Source organism: Protobothrops mucrosquamatus, unplaced genomic scaffold (genome assembly GCF_001527695.2).
Source record: "Protobothrops mucrosquamatus isolate PMUCROS unplaced genomic scaffold, P.Mucros_1.0 scaffold53, whole genome shotgun sequence".
Lineage (NCBI taxonomy): Eukaryota > Metazoa > Chordata > Lepidosauria > Squamata > Viperidae > Protobothrops > Protobothrops mucrosquamatus.
Genome location: NW_015386434.1, coordinates 262,039 through 277,257, shown reverse-complemented (window position 1 = coordinate 277,257; position 15,219 = coordinate 262,039). Strand labels below are relative to the sequence as shown.

At 40.0% G+C, this 15,219-nt stretch overlaps 1 protein-coding gene across 3 annotated transcripts in view; it reads right to left on the bottom strand.

Moving 5' to 3' along the window:
• Positions 1 to 15,219, bottom strand: part of MEF2A (myocyte enhancer factor 2A) — a 62,128-nt gene that overhangs the window by 4,329 nt on the left and 42,580 nt on the right. For 2 of the 3 annotated variants that reach the window (XM_015811844.1, XM_015811843.1), the window contains exons 7-9: positions 9,094 to 9,284; positions 2,467 to 2,593; positions 27 to 153 (exon numbers count right to left, since the gene is read on the bottom strand). In XM_015811844.1, coding sequence (XP_015667330.1) covers positions 27 to 153; positions 2,467 to 2,593; positions 9,094 to 9,284 — 445 coding nt within the window. Of the gene's footprint in view, positions 1 to 26; positions 154 to 2,466; positions 2,594 to 6,069; positions 6,115 to 9,093; positions 9,285 to 15,219 lie in introns of all 3 variants that reach the window. The other variant, XM_015811842.1, reaches the window with a different exon arrangement.

The window sequence follows — 15,219 nt, the reverse complement described above, 5'->3', positions numbered from 1 at the left end:
AGCTGCAAGAGTTGTCGCCTACTTACACAAGAGAGCTGAGAGCTGCCTGTCCTAGATGATGCTGTTGCCAGGCAGAAACTTGTCCTAATGACAGCATTCCTGGGGAGTTAAACCCCTGCAGGGCTGACAGGTCTGCACTAGTCAAGGAGTAATCTGAAACAGGAGAGATAAATGCAAAGGATTTTGTATTAAGCATTTGCGGCAAAGTTTTAAGGTGTTTTTTATTCTTATTATTTTCTACACCTCACAGACTGATTGCCAACAGCTAAAACAATTGTGAGGTCCTATTTACTGCTCTTAAGTAGATTAGGTAAATTTGTACTAAAATGCAAGCCAAACTAATTTGTCCCTTGTCTCTAAGGATTAACTCTCAGGTTCATTTTTTTATTTTTTGCTCAAGGAAAGTATCGTTCAATGATGGCAAACCTTTTAGAGACCGAGTGCCCAAACTGCAACCCAAAACCCACTTATGTATCGCCAAGTGCCGGGTGGGTGTGGCCCACTCAGCGGGCGCAGCTACAGTGGGCTTGGTAGACTGGGTGGGCGTGGCCACTGGATGGGTGTGGCTGCAGTAGTCATGGCAGATTGGGTGGGCATGGTGGGGTGGGCGTGGCCACCTCGATGCTGCTTATGGGGAGGGACACCTGTGGGAGCCGGGCAGGGTTGGGGGAGATCCAGGGGGTCTCTGGTGGGTGGGATGGTGGGCTCCCCAATGGCGGCTCCAGGCTGGCTGGCCTTAGGCCAGTGATGGCGAACTTTTAGAGACCACGTGTGTTGGGGCGATGGAACATGCCTACAGAGAGGGGTCCGCGTGCCGCCTCTGGCACGCGTGCCATAGGTTCGCCACCACTGGTATAGTTACTTGAGATGCTGAAACATGGGAAGCCTATTAAGACCATCTTTCATTTATGAGCAGAGAGCAGATGCAGAGACCTTGATACAACTCTTACGCAAGAAATTCAGGTGGACTCCCGGGAGAAAAACAAGATTATTCCAAACAGTCACCGGGTCCTGTTAATTCCTTTAAGAGCAAACCCAGAGGGATCGTGCTATCCAAAGTTTGTTTATATCTGCACACCATTTTATGAATTGCAAAACAGCCGAGGATTCAAATCTTATTAGAACATTATTTAAAGTATCATTTGATCTGCAATTCAGCCTTTCGAAAAGCTTCCCAAACAGCTTACAAACTTCAGAAATAAAATTAGTCGCTGTCTGCTGCTTTCGGAAGGGAGGGCAGGAGGATATGGAGGAAGTGAGAAGGGAAGAGGCTGGAACCCAACTCAAAAGAATACCAATTAAGATGCAAACAGTTCAGGAAGCCCATCTGAAGATGAATGGTAAGTAAACTGGAGAGGACTTAAAGCTGTTGCCTGATTTATTGTTCCAGAAATAATGAAGAATTGATTCCCCCACCCTCACTTTTGCAGGGTGGGGGCCCTCTGCAGCCTTATGGAACAGATGTCTCTAGGGTTTGATTCAAAAACTTAAATATTAGGTTTTTTTAAAATCAGGGCTTTAATAGCTGTCACTTCTGATTAATATGCAGGAAGTTATTTCACTTCATGATTGTCACTCCTTTTTCTCTCACATATGGAAGGAGAGGAAGCTGCAAACGCTTTTCAACACTTAATCACTTTCTAATACTGTTCTCTTAATATATCCCTTTGCCTCTTGGGGAAAGATAGGGATAAAAATGGGTTCCTGTGAAAGACCAATGATTTGTGCTTAAAAGGTTGGGTTTTTTTTCCTATCTATTAGTTGATGCTGGCTAGACAGTTTTTTCCTATGGGCACATAGAGATTTCTGAGCATGTAAACCAGGCACTGTTTCACATACATCAGCGGGGAATCATAACATTGACTGTGGGATGAAAGCACCATTGCTTCATTTTCCTGTTTCAGAGGGAAGCTCATGCCACTAATTCATCTATATAAAAGTTCAGACAAAGTCCTGAAAATTAATTCCCCTCTAAAATTTACCAAACCCGTCTCGTATTTTTCCCCTCTTCTGTTTAATTGTGTCCAATTCTCAGAGTCCCTGCAGTTTTCTTAGCAAGGTTTTTCAGAGGTGGTTTGCCATTGCCTCCTTCCTAGGGCTTAGATAAAGTGACTGGCTCAAGGTCACCTAGTTGGCTTCATGCCTAAGACAGGACTAGAACTTACAGTCTCCCAAGTCTCTAGCCTCATGGTTTAACCACCACAACAAATTTCCCTCTGTAGTATTTATCAAACCCCTCCCATATACTATTCTGCTATACGTGATTTAGTTTTAGGCTGATTTAGATCTCTATAAACTATTCTATGAAGAGCAGCACATAGTTCTGAGCAATAATTCAGTATTTGCGACTTTTGTTGGCCACAGTTGAATGTTGCAAAGGCAGGATTACCTAAAGGCTTAGAAGCCTTTGAATGCTGCAGCCATTAAGAAAACAGGAGATGAAGAGCCAACAAATGTGTAACTTACCAGTATTGTAAGCTGTAGGCATGGCAGAATAGACCAGTCCTTGTGGAGGCAAGCTTGGAGTTGTCACAGATACAACTGGTGTTGCAAGAGGTTGCGTGGACTGAGAACTACTTAACCGCTGCGTGTTCTACGAATGGTAACCAGAAAAATGAAAGTGGTCAAACAAAATTAAAGATGCGCTGAGGTGAGTTCAGACATGCATTGATTGGCCAAATACAAACTCTGAGGTTTAATATGTTTTATATCAAATCATTGAGGTAATCAAGCAGTAATCAATCATGATTACCTCTCCATTGAGGTAATCAAGCAGCACATTTTTAAATTAACTAGGATAGAGTCATAGAATTGAAAGGGACCGTTTGGCTGAACATTGGAACAGAGTTCCACTTCCACCTTGACGAATGAATCCAGATTAAAACACCCATCATGGCTGTCCAGCCTTCTTTTGAGCATATCCATTATAGGAACTGGAATCTAATATCTTTTCTGACGTTCAACCAGAATAACAGTTGAACGCATTCCAGGGAGGGACAAAAATTTAAACCATAATGATTTAGTGTTTAGAATGGCAATTTAGTCAAGATAGGAAGAGAAAATGCTGCCTTTGGACTCATTCCCAGGACTGTTAGGGATCATCTTGTCACATCTAGTTTTGTTTTGTTTTTGGTTTTTTTTTGGGGGGGGGAGGAGAATGCTGATAAAACTATCTAAATTTAGACCAAACTATCTAAATAAGTGAATTTCAAATCCTTTCCTCTCCACAATATTGTTTTTTGAATTCCAGCCCTTTCGAATTGCTTACTGATGACTTAATACTCAATAGGGTAAGTTGACACAGAGAGTGTTGATCCATGGCAGACCAAGCATGCCATATTTATAAAACAAGGCTCCACCATACTTAAAACCTCTTTTTTCTGGGCAACATCATAGCTTGAACCAGTTTTGGGGCTTTAGTTGCAATGCTAAATGATCTAGTTGTCATTTTTTTCTTGGCTTGATATTAAGAAACGGTAGTACCACCAGAGGGCAATCTCGACCTGTAAATGCTAAAATACAAATGGATGTTTACCCTTGTACAGGAAAATATAGAGCTGCTTCAAAATACGTTCTGGCACAGCAGACATGCCCTTTAACCTACAACAAATGCAGCCATGCAATTTGCATGCAAATAATAATTAGGGCACTGTTTGTGGAAAGAGAAATGTAAATATAGGCAGGCATCCTTTGAACAAATCACTGCAAACCTACATGGGTCCATTTTGTTTTTGTCAGGCGCAATTCATAATGCTTCAACTACAGCGCACCTGATTTAAACTGGGAACCAGGTGGCAGTGTGTAAGCAGGGGTCTCCAACCTTGGCAAACTGAAGTCCACAAGTCTTAAAGTTGCCAAGGTTGGAAAGCCCTGCTTACAATCCTATCAGTAAGCAAAATATATCTTGTGACTTGCTAGCAGAACACTTTAACCGTTTCAGATTCTACCCGTGGAATGGGCATATCTTAAAAGGCTAACACATTTCCTGTCCATAAGCTTTGCAAAAAGGTACAATTTGACAGAGGACAATAAACAAAAGGCCTCTCTATTCGTTGAAGAAATCCAATTAATTTTTTTGAAAATAATTTCTGGGTAACTATGGGTCAGAAGTTTCCTGGGTTGTCCTGAAGGACTACTTTTATTAGGAGATAATGGCAATGTTGCTCTCTTGTGAAATCATTATATTCTCCTGAAATTGGATCATGCATTAATTGGTTCTACTCTTAGCATTGGTTCTACTCTCATCTACAGACTTAATTCCCTGAAAAAGACACTGGAAGACTGTAGCTCAGCTCACTGATAGTCTTACTGAAAGGTGTCTCGGGAAATACTTGTCTCCAGAGCTATTTAATTCCTATATGAAGCCACTGGGTACATAAAGCAGATGATTTAGAGCAGTGTTTCTCAACCTTGACAATTTTAAGGCATGTGGACTTCAACTCCCAGAATTCCACAGCCAGCAATGCTGGCTGTGGAATTCTGGGAGTTGAAGTCCACATGCCTTAAAATTGTCAAGGTTGCAAAACACTGATTTAGAGTCATCAGCGTGCTCCTAATATTCTTCTTCTTTCTCCTTCACCTGAACCAAGAGTGGTTTGGACCCATCCTGAAACCGGGAAGTGTTTCAAGCTCAGAATAGAGTGTTTTCAAGCTTGAAATGCTTCCAAAAGGACAGCCTGTTACCTTCAGAACATCTGCTTTGACCTTGAAACAACTGTTTCAGAATCCAGCCAGGCATTTCAAATCCAAGACGGTTCAACTTCAAAAGACTATACACAACAGTAACGGAATCGCAGCTGGCCCAGAAAACAGCAGAACGGAGCAAGAGTGACTTGGGCCTTCTCATGCCCTACATTTACCCCTTGGCTGAAACTACCAACTGTCTGTCTCTGAGGTCAACTGAAAGCGGCTTATGGTCATGTATAAAGCTTTATAAGGCTTATGACCAAGCTACTTATAGGGGCACCTATGCTCAAATAGTCTGCGCCACAATTTTACTCTATAGCGCATCTTTTAAGGTCCCTTAATAGAGATGTTTTAGCCTCAGTGATAAATTCAGCTTTTTCCATAATGGGTCCACATTATGGAATGATGGCCAAGGGAAGTGAAGTACAATCTTTCCTTGCCAGAGTTCCCTAAGGATTTTATGCTAATTTGGGGAGGGTTCATATTTAATTTTCCTGTGTTGAGCACTGATCTGCTGTTCCTTATAAGTCACTTCAATATAACTGACTGAATAAAATGGATTTTTAACTCCTTAGCTTTTCAAATATATGTGAAAACAATTACATAGGAAAACTAGCACATTTGATATATTAGACATCATACTTTTGTCTAAAAACATAAATGTACTATATAACTGGATGCATTCACAAGACGTAGAAACACACACACACACACGCGCACACACACAAACCATGCTGTCGTGCATAAAAAGCCCCATATCAGCAACTCATTGGGTTTTAAATTGATAAAAAGCATCAAAATTCTTGTTCTCTGTCGTTTGCACAGGTTTATCAAGATGCAGATTTGCAGTAATGCTGAGAAGCATTATTTTAGGAGTGCTTTTTTAAGGATAAACAGAAGAAACTACATCGTACACGTTTTGTAAAAACTCTTCTTAAGAGTAAGCCTTTTCCACTAGAAAAAGACAGCTTGCAATTGTAGTTTCTTCTGGTAAACAGGGAATCCCCTTGTGGCTTCCTTCTCTTGTAGAGCATGAAATTAACTTTATCTCCAGCATGGTGAGCTCATTGGGAGTGATGTAATCTCCGAGAAGGAAAGCAGCAGCCACAAGATCTGTTTCAATATTTGCAGAACTCGAAACACCAACATTAACTGAGCCATCGTGCAAATAATCATTTAAGGCTATTTCCCTGATGTTGCTGTTAGAGGTTTGGTCCCAATGTTCCCCTTTTCAATTAAAAGGAAGAAAAAAAAAAAGCTTCTTGTTGAAGGTTTATTGATTTCCCCTACATGTTTTTTATTCCCCCTCTGCGATAAAGGGAACATTGGTACGGTCACATACAGAGTTGACATGAAAGCTCTTCGGATTTTGATGTTTCATACCAAGTAAGAACCCAGACTCACCAACTCCAATTCCTCCTCCTCCGACTGTACTCAGCAAATAAGAGGAATAATAACATTACTAAGAATAGATTGCACTTCAGAATGAAAAGAGTCACGTTCGGGCTGGAAAAGCTAGCTATATTTAGCCTCGCTAGTATTTTTCATTTGCATAGATGAGTATCAGGCATAACAGCATAATTTAAGAAAGCCAAATTATCCATCAAAGATTCTATCTACAACTGTTCCAGAGCCTGTACAAGCAAGCTACGGATAATCCTCCACAACCATTCCTTTACCGATTGTTCAAAGTTACAACAGCACCAAAAATAGCGACGGATGACTAGTCCTCGCACTTACAACCATTACATCATCCCCACAGCCACATGATCGAAAATTGGGTATTGACAACTGGCATGTAGTTACAATGGTTGCAGCATCCTGGGTCATGTAATCACCATTTGCCACCTGCCCAGCTGGCTTCTGACAAGCAAAGCCAATGGGAGAAGCCAGGTTTGCTAAACAATCACGTGATTCACTTAAAAACTGTGGCAAATAAGTCATAAAATTGGATGTGACTTGCTTAACAACCGCCTTGTTTAGCAACAAAAACTCTGTTCCCCATTATGGTCGTAAGTGAAGTGACTATATGTGGTATTATTCTGACATGGAACACTAATTTATTATGGCTAGCATGATTCATGTTCATTCAGTTAAGCCAGTTTGGAATCTGCAATCCCAGATTGCACGGAGTACTGAAGAATTTAGTGGATCAACTAAGTTCCACTTCAAACACTAATCAAATGGGGATAAAGAGCAACAATTTGAAAGTGTAGAGCCTGCTTTGTGAGAATGAGAAAAGCAAATGAAAATTGCATAGCTGACAAATGGTACCCTTCACAGACCAGATGGCTCAAGGTCAAAAGTTAAGCTTCAAGCCCCCCCCCCCCTTGTCATCTGTCTACCCCTTGAGAAAGTAAAGTCTGAAGTGATGAGTCAATTCTTGGTTCTAGCTCAGATGCTATGCCAAGATTCCAATGCATAATTCTTCATTTTTTTTTCCTAAGTGGAAATATTATATATATGCAAAGCAACCGCATTCACATTGATAAAAGCAATCAGCTTTTCTCAATGCAGACCTGCAAAAGGCCCTGAATCGCTATAGCCTTGAATAGACACAAAAAATTGTTCTGCATTGGAATAGATCGTGGCAAACATTTTTCCACAAGAGATGACGCTGGTTTATCCATTAGAATTTTAAGAATTAAACAAATCCGTGGTGGTTATATCTAACTGACAGCAGTGCTCTTCAAGATTAAATGCTGGGAACTGGAGATGGGAAATTGGGGGGGGGGGCTCTTGTTTTCATAAAATCCTGATTGTGAGCTTCTGAGAAGCAGCAAGTTGGCTACAGTGTGAAACAGAAAGCAGGGCTACAGATAACTCTGTTCTGTACTGGCAGGGATTGTCTTTATAGTTTTGTGCATTTAAAACTAACTTCAAGTGGACAAGCAAATCAATTAATACAAAGAAAAAAAAGTGTGGGAATAATTTAACAGAGCTGTGTTAAGAAATATTAGTGCATTTTTTTAAAATTCATACTATGTTTCACTGGATTGAAAAAAGAAAACGGCATAGGCTCCATTCCGCCTTTGAAGTTAATCAAAGGCAAATGAACAGCCAAGAAAATGAGCAATTAGCAGCATTCACACAAACAAAACAAGGCACAAGGCACTCCTCAGAGTGCCTGGATTCTGAAAAATTGGACCCTGAAATATTTTTGAAATATAAGACTTATCCAGGCCAACCCATGGGGTTGTACACATAAAGAACTGCATGAATAATACAGAAATATGGTAGATTTCAGAGCAACCACTACCACGTCATACTCATGTTTAGTATTAAGAGCATCTTCCCCATATACTGTGTTCCGGGTGGATTCCAAGAATTCTCAGCCATTATGGTAAGGGGATAGATTGCGGAAATCTAGAGTAAAAAGACTTCTGCCTTGCAACAAAAAGGTCTCCTGCTTCAGTAGGGGGTTGGGTCAGAAGACCTCCAAGATTCCTTCTACCCCTATTATTTTATGTTCTTCCTACAGGTAGTCCTCAACTTACAACAGTTTGTTTAGTGACCATTTGCAATTACAACAGCACTGGGGAAAGTGACTCGTGACCGTTTTTCACACTGACGGCCTTTGCAGCATCCCAGGGCCACATGATCAAAATTCAGAAGCTTGGCAACGGACTCATATTTATGACGGTTGCAGTGTCCCAGAGTCATGTGATCGGCTTTTGTGACCTTCTGACAAGCAAAGTCAATGGGGAAGCCAGATTCACTTAACAACTGTGTTGCTAACTTGATGTCAACGCTGCTAACATTGGATGTTCTTGCTTTGACAACAGATGGAGATGCAGCCTTTTTCTCTCATATACTGTACTCTTAGAATTAGATGGTACTGGGGGAGGAATGTGATGGGAGTTAGTTAGACATACAATATCGTAACAAGAGCTGATCAAGCATGGCGGGATAAGGAACTGGGCGGGAAGCCAGCATTTCAAACTAATTGGAGAATGTGATTTATGACTGTTAGTTGTAGGAGGGAATTGTGCTTCGATCTATGTGCTGAAGGGAGGGGAAGTCAGATTTTGGCTTCAACTATGTAGATACCGAAGCTATACTGCTCGATTAAAGATTCTTTAAGGTAAACAATGCCTCAAAGTTCTTTGAAGAGTTTCATCTTTCGGAACCATGACACTTAACAACTGCAGTGATTCACTTAACAACTGTGGCAAGAAAGGTCTTAAAATGGTGCAAAACTCACTTAACAAACGTCTCGCTTAGCAACAGAAAACTGGGGCTCAACTGTGGTCGTATGTTGAGGACTACCCGTAGTTTGAAAACTTTATATGCATGAATAAAGTGGACGTTTTTGAGGCAACGTTTTTGTCTGTAGAATCAGCAACCACACTTTTAAGCCCCCCTAAGAATACAGTCCATGCACAAGTAGTCAAAGGAACACCTTACCAATGGAGGCATCATGCCTTTGCTAGACGGAGGAATGACAACACGGAGATCTGGTTTGCGACTGTTCATTCCAAGACTGCCCCCACCAGGAGGTGGAGGAGATTTTGTAGGCATCACTTTGCTTAAACCATTCCCTCCACCGGTGCTGCTAAGCAGACCTGGGGATGCTCGTGAGTTCACAAAACCATTTCCTAAGAGGTAAAGAAAAAGGGAAAGGGTGTGACAGAAAAAAAATATTGAAGCTTTTAATCGAAAAAACAAACATTTGATTCTTATCATTATTACTTTTATGCGAGCTTGCAAAGGTACAGCTTTTAGAGGTTATTTTTGGAAACTTCCTCAGAAAAATCAAGAACGGTACAGAAAGGCCTGCAAGACAACTTCATTTTTCTCTAAATTCAGTTTCAAGACAGGATTCTGATGTTCTGAACAGTCAAATGTGATCCAGCAATGACAGGTTGTAACAGCCCAGAACCCACAACTTCAAATCTGCAACTCACAGGAGTACTGATAATACTATGTAGGAGAAACAAGTATCAAAAAATATCAGTAAGTAAGGAAAACCACGCTTCAATGATACATCAGTTCAAGGAGATGGAATGGTGAGAAGGATATTCTACTGTCTGTTTTTTTTAACACAGTATTTAAAGATTCTTTATCAGCCTTACCTAATAAATGATCTTTCACACTTTCACAACTACAGGCCAACATTCCTGCTGGTAGTAGAATTATTATCAGGTGGATCTTGGCTTTATATTATCTCTGAAAAAGTAGTTCACAAAATACTTTCAACCAATCTGTCAGACTTCTATGGAGTCCCACAGCACTGCTGCCAATAAAGGCAATGTGCAAGTCTTGGGGGCGTCACATTGCAATTTGCCAGCTTTCTAAAAAAAATCCCCCCCAATAAAAGAAATTTTTAAAAAATTGAATGGGACAAGGAGCCTAATAGACAAAATGGGAAATATACAAAAGAACACTGTGGGTATGGAAAAATGCTTGCCTCCCCTGGGCTATTTACACACAACAGCACAATACACAGGAATAATTGAATAAATGCAGTCACCAAATCACAAAAATGTTCTCTAACTGTTCTCTTGGAAGATACCAAATTTCCTGCTCAGAAAATGAAGTAAGTCCTGCCGTGCTTTTTCTCTACCTTTCACCAACATTTATTGGACTGTTGAAGGCTTGTGAGAAAGATGATGTTATTGTTTTTAGTTGTTTAATCTGGTCTGATTTTTTTGAGGGGAGTAAAAACAAAGGGAGAACCCACAAAACATGTCTTGAAGATTGTGAGTGGTTAGAGACTAAAAAGTGCTAACTGTTGATAAGTGAGGACACCAAGGTTTAGGGGTAAAGGTACAGATTACAGTAACCTAGAAAAGCCTACAGCTGATTAGAAAATGGAACACTCCAGGTTGCCATGATATATTTATACATATGTATGTACTATATTGGATGCTTGAACTGCAAATATTACTTTGGGCTCTTGGATAAATAAAAATCCCTGTCACTTACTAACAAATATAGATTCAGGAAATACTTGCATAACCCTCAGTATTTGGATTACTGCTGTAACAAGGACCTATGAATATAAATGTGCCTAGGGCATATGTGTTTCTTAATGCAGCCCTAATCCTGGAAAACAGTTTGAAAACCACAGAACGGTTGCCTGTACCAGATTGCATGTGCACCTATAAATAAAATATAGCCCCTGAATGTGCATTACCTTTGTTTGCATATCACTCTATACAAAAAATTATCTGTCTTGATTTTATTTGGACGCATATGTAGGGAGGATTCACACAATAACATGTTAAGTATATGGGGAGGGTTTTTCCCCCGTCATCCTGTATTTTATTTGCATGTTTAAAAATCAAAATCTAAAACCAACTTTCTCTAACATGATACCTTGCAATTATCCCCTCAAAAGGTGAAGCCATATCAAAGTCACAGATTAAAATCATTTCACAAATATTTGGCTCTGATAAGCTTGACAAACACCAGGTCAATCTAACCCATACTGTGTTATTATGACATTGAACCACAGCTGTCCCATGTCTGAACACAATGGCATGTGTGCTTGCGCGCACACACACTGTTCTAATATAGCTTATTTTGTTTAGTGGTTGTAAGAATGTGGCCACTATGAAAAGCACAGTTCATGAGTCAGCTGTTTGTATGACTCACACTGCCATAGCTTGTTCAACATGATATGTCACATGAATCTGAATGGTTTTAACAAATCACAGTTAAGATTAACTTCATTTTAGGATTCTGAGATAATATTAAGCAGTAGCAAGTTGGACCCAACAGTGGAAAAAAGGAGATTGAACATGAACCCACGCTGTTAAAATTTGGCCTCATAATTTTATGGTAAATTCAACTTATGACTTGAAACTAGCTTGTCTGAGCAAAACATAGTTAACTACACACTTGTCTATATATGGCTATTACAAGTAACTATGGTTAATTCAAAAGAGAAGCAAATAATCTAGAAGGTTTTTTTGTGTGCTGCTGTTAGAGAAATGCAAATCTATTTTTTTTTTTGCACCTAAGCTGTTGTTTACAATGTAAACTCTACTCACCAGCCCAAACCTTCCTTTTTATACAGGTTTCTTTGTAACATTTGTACTTTTCTATCTTAGTATGAATTTTAAAGAACTTATCACAATACATCCCAAATTCTACAAGGAACAACAATAACCAAACTTAATAATAATAATAATAATAATAATAATAATAATAATAATAATAATAATAATAATAATAATAATAATAATAATAAAGTTGGAAGGGACCTTGGAGGTCATCTAGTCCAACCCCCTGCTCAGGCAGGCAACCCTATACCATTTCAGACCAATGGCTGTCCAGTCTCTTCTTAAAAACTTCCAGTGTTGGAGCATTCACCACTTCTGGAGGCAGGTTGTTCCACTGGTTAATTGTTCTAACTGTCAGGAAATTTCTCCTTAGTTCTAGGTTGCTTCTCTCCTTGATGAGTTTCCATCTGTTGCTTCTTGTCTTGCCTTCAGGTGCTTTGGAGAATAGCTTGACTCCCTCTTCTTTGGGGCAGCCCCTGAGATACTGGAAGACTGCTATCATGTCCCCCCTCGTCCTTCTCTTCGTTAAACTAGACATACCCAATTCCAGCAGCAACTTAAGCAACACATTTAGTTTAAATGTTACTGGAGCATTCTCTCCAGTCAGTCTCTTCCGTAATTCCATTCATATCTTGTGCTTCTTTCTCCTAGATTATGTACAAACATTTATATTGTTTAACTTTATGCATTAGTTATTATTAATCCTATTTTCAATTTGATGCATATAAACATCGTAACCGTAAGGCTGCCATTTCATCTTTCTAAAAGCAAGGTACAGAGAACCCACAATTTTAAATGTCTGACCAACTGAGCTGTGCCTGTAACTTAGCAACTGCATTATACAAACTGTAAATAATCTTCCATGTGGAAGAACACACAGTAATTTTAACTAGTCTAAAAAAGATGGGAATCTGGTCAAACATTTGTTTCTGGCCACACAAACACAAACACTCACACAGAGACACAGAGATGGTTGGACCTGAGACAAAAATGAAGAGTCATAGAAGACTGGTTGGCACACACAATCAACTGATAGGCAGTGTTTACATAACACATGCAACTGATTTTTAAGAAATTGATGCTAAGCATCTAACCCCCATCTGTCCTCTCTGTTTGTTATGAAATTAGTTGAAGTAGGCAACTTAGAAAATTCCCATATAGATTGAGCTACCGCATCCAACCGTGCAGATTTTACGTACAGTTCCCTTAAATTGTCTCATCATTGTACCCTTCAGGTGTGCCGCTGTCTTTCATAAGGACAAGAGAGTAATAATATGTCAGTCTATCAGTGTGCGCTTCCTTTAGGCTTTAACTGTTTTGTAAACAGAACAATGAAGCCACCTACTAATTTATAGTAATTTTCCATGAAATGGAGGTGAACGCAAGACCGCTGACATTTTGCAGTATGACTACACTTTGAATTCTGGATTTTGAAGAAGTGTGATGTGTGTGTGCTTGTACAAAGGCTGCTGGGGAGCCTAGTTCCTTTACAAAATGTCCAGGCTATAATCAGCTGCCAAGCATGGATTACTAGGATGCTATTTGCCCCTCATGCTAGCCACTTGCCCTCAACTCTCCCAAATATAGAGGATAGGATAGGATAGGATAGGATAGGATAGGATAGGATAGGATAGGATAGGATAGGATAGGATAGGATAGGATAGGATAGGATAGACAGATAATAGAATAGAATAGAATAGAATAGAATAGAATAGAATAGAATAGAATAGAATAGAATAGAATAGAATAGAATAGAATAGCTTTATTGGCCAACACACAAGGATTATCTCAGTTCATCATTGTTTTAGGGGACAGATTTGAAAATGAGCTCCAAGCTGTAGCCATGCATTGTTTCTGTTTCTTAAGAAAGCTTATTGAAATGCCAAAGGCAGACACTTGCTTTGTACCATGCCAGCTTCCCATTTTTTATGAAACTGATACACACGTGATACAGTGGTTGGAGAAGAGCAGGCACCAAGGGAACTGATGGACCTCTAGTTCTCATAAGAGATGACAATTAGAAGGGGAAGAAAATAAAGACAGTATTGAGCACTGGATCCCAACTGTCCTCCAGCCGTGGAAATCACCAAAAATCAATCAAACATCCTCTCACAATCTGTATTTATATGAGGATCAAAGTACAGTACTCTACAGCACAGAATGGAAATGCTTGTAAGGAAGTGGAGTAATACCATGCTAGAAGCTTGCAACATCTATTTAGGAAAAGCTTGCCTTTCCATTTAATAGGCCAAATACATCACACGCTTACTTCTCTCGGGCAACCTGTTTAAATCCAAGGCTAATTCAATACAGCACTCAAGATCACTAATACTATACTCACTCAGGTATCTGCCAATGAAGTTAATTGTCCATTACAATTTTCTGGTAGCCTCACAAATCTGTTTATACAGGGGAGTCCATTAGAAAGAGAACTTGGCAGCAATGGGTACATCCAATGTAAACAACTGCTTGGAGCTTGTGTATTATTCAGACGTCTGACCGAGCTCTAAGCCAGTGTTTCTCAGCCTTGACAATTTTAAGGCATGTGGACTTCAACTCCCAGAATTCCACAGCCAGCATTGCTGGCTGTGGAATTCTGGGAGTTGAAGTCCACATGCCTTAAAATTGTCAAGGCTGAGAAACACTGCTCTAAGCACAGATACCTGAAGCAATCCCCCGTTAATGGCAACAGAGACTTCTTCAAAGCAAACGTGCTCCTGAATATTTATTCAGCAATTCGGATTATCACAGGAATTACATCAGTGCACAGAGCTAATCTTTCTTCCTCCCCCCCTTTTTTTTTTTTCCTTTTACACTACACCCCTTTTACTCTTTCCACGAGCATGCAGGCCACTCACGAGTTAAAGCTGTTCTGCTTTCGCTTCCACACCCAATACAATCATTTCCTGAAGCCCTTCTTACAAGGGACTGTCAGTGGAAGAGAACATTTTATACCCTTTAATGGCACTGTATAAGGCATAAGACCTTTCTCGACTGAATATTCTGTGCAGGGCTTTTACTCAGGCAGGCAGGCAGGCAGGCAGGCTTATCTGACACGCTGCCAGAAAGCCAGAGCCATTTTCTAGATAAGGCATCAGGCACAGGAAGGACTCAGAATGCAGTTTATCCTGGACACCCTATCTAAGATTCGCAGGGAATCTCTTTTCTCTCAGGCACAGACTTTGTGAATTGTTTGCTCAAGAATCGGCTTAGAGACAGACAAGCCTCAGTTTTTCAGTACCTGACAAGAAGAAGCTTTAAATAGATGCACATGCTGTTAAGACAAGAATATCCAATTATAAATTGAATTTAGAAAATGCAGAGACTTTAAAACTGACTACATCTCCGATGTTGCAGACACTTCAATTAACTTCTAAAATTTCTCACTTGCCACCCCCGTCATTTTCCTCACCCCCACCGCTTTTTGGTGGAGAGCTACAGGACTTGATGTCTGTAATGACTAAACAAATGATTGAGATGCTTCAAGCGTTGGATGTTAAAATGCAAAACAGATTTGACCAAG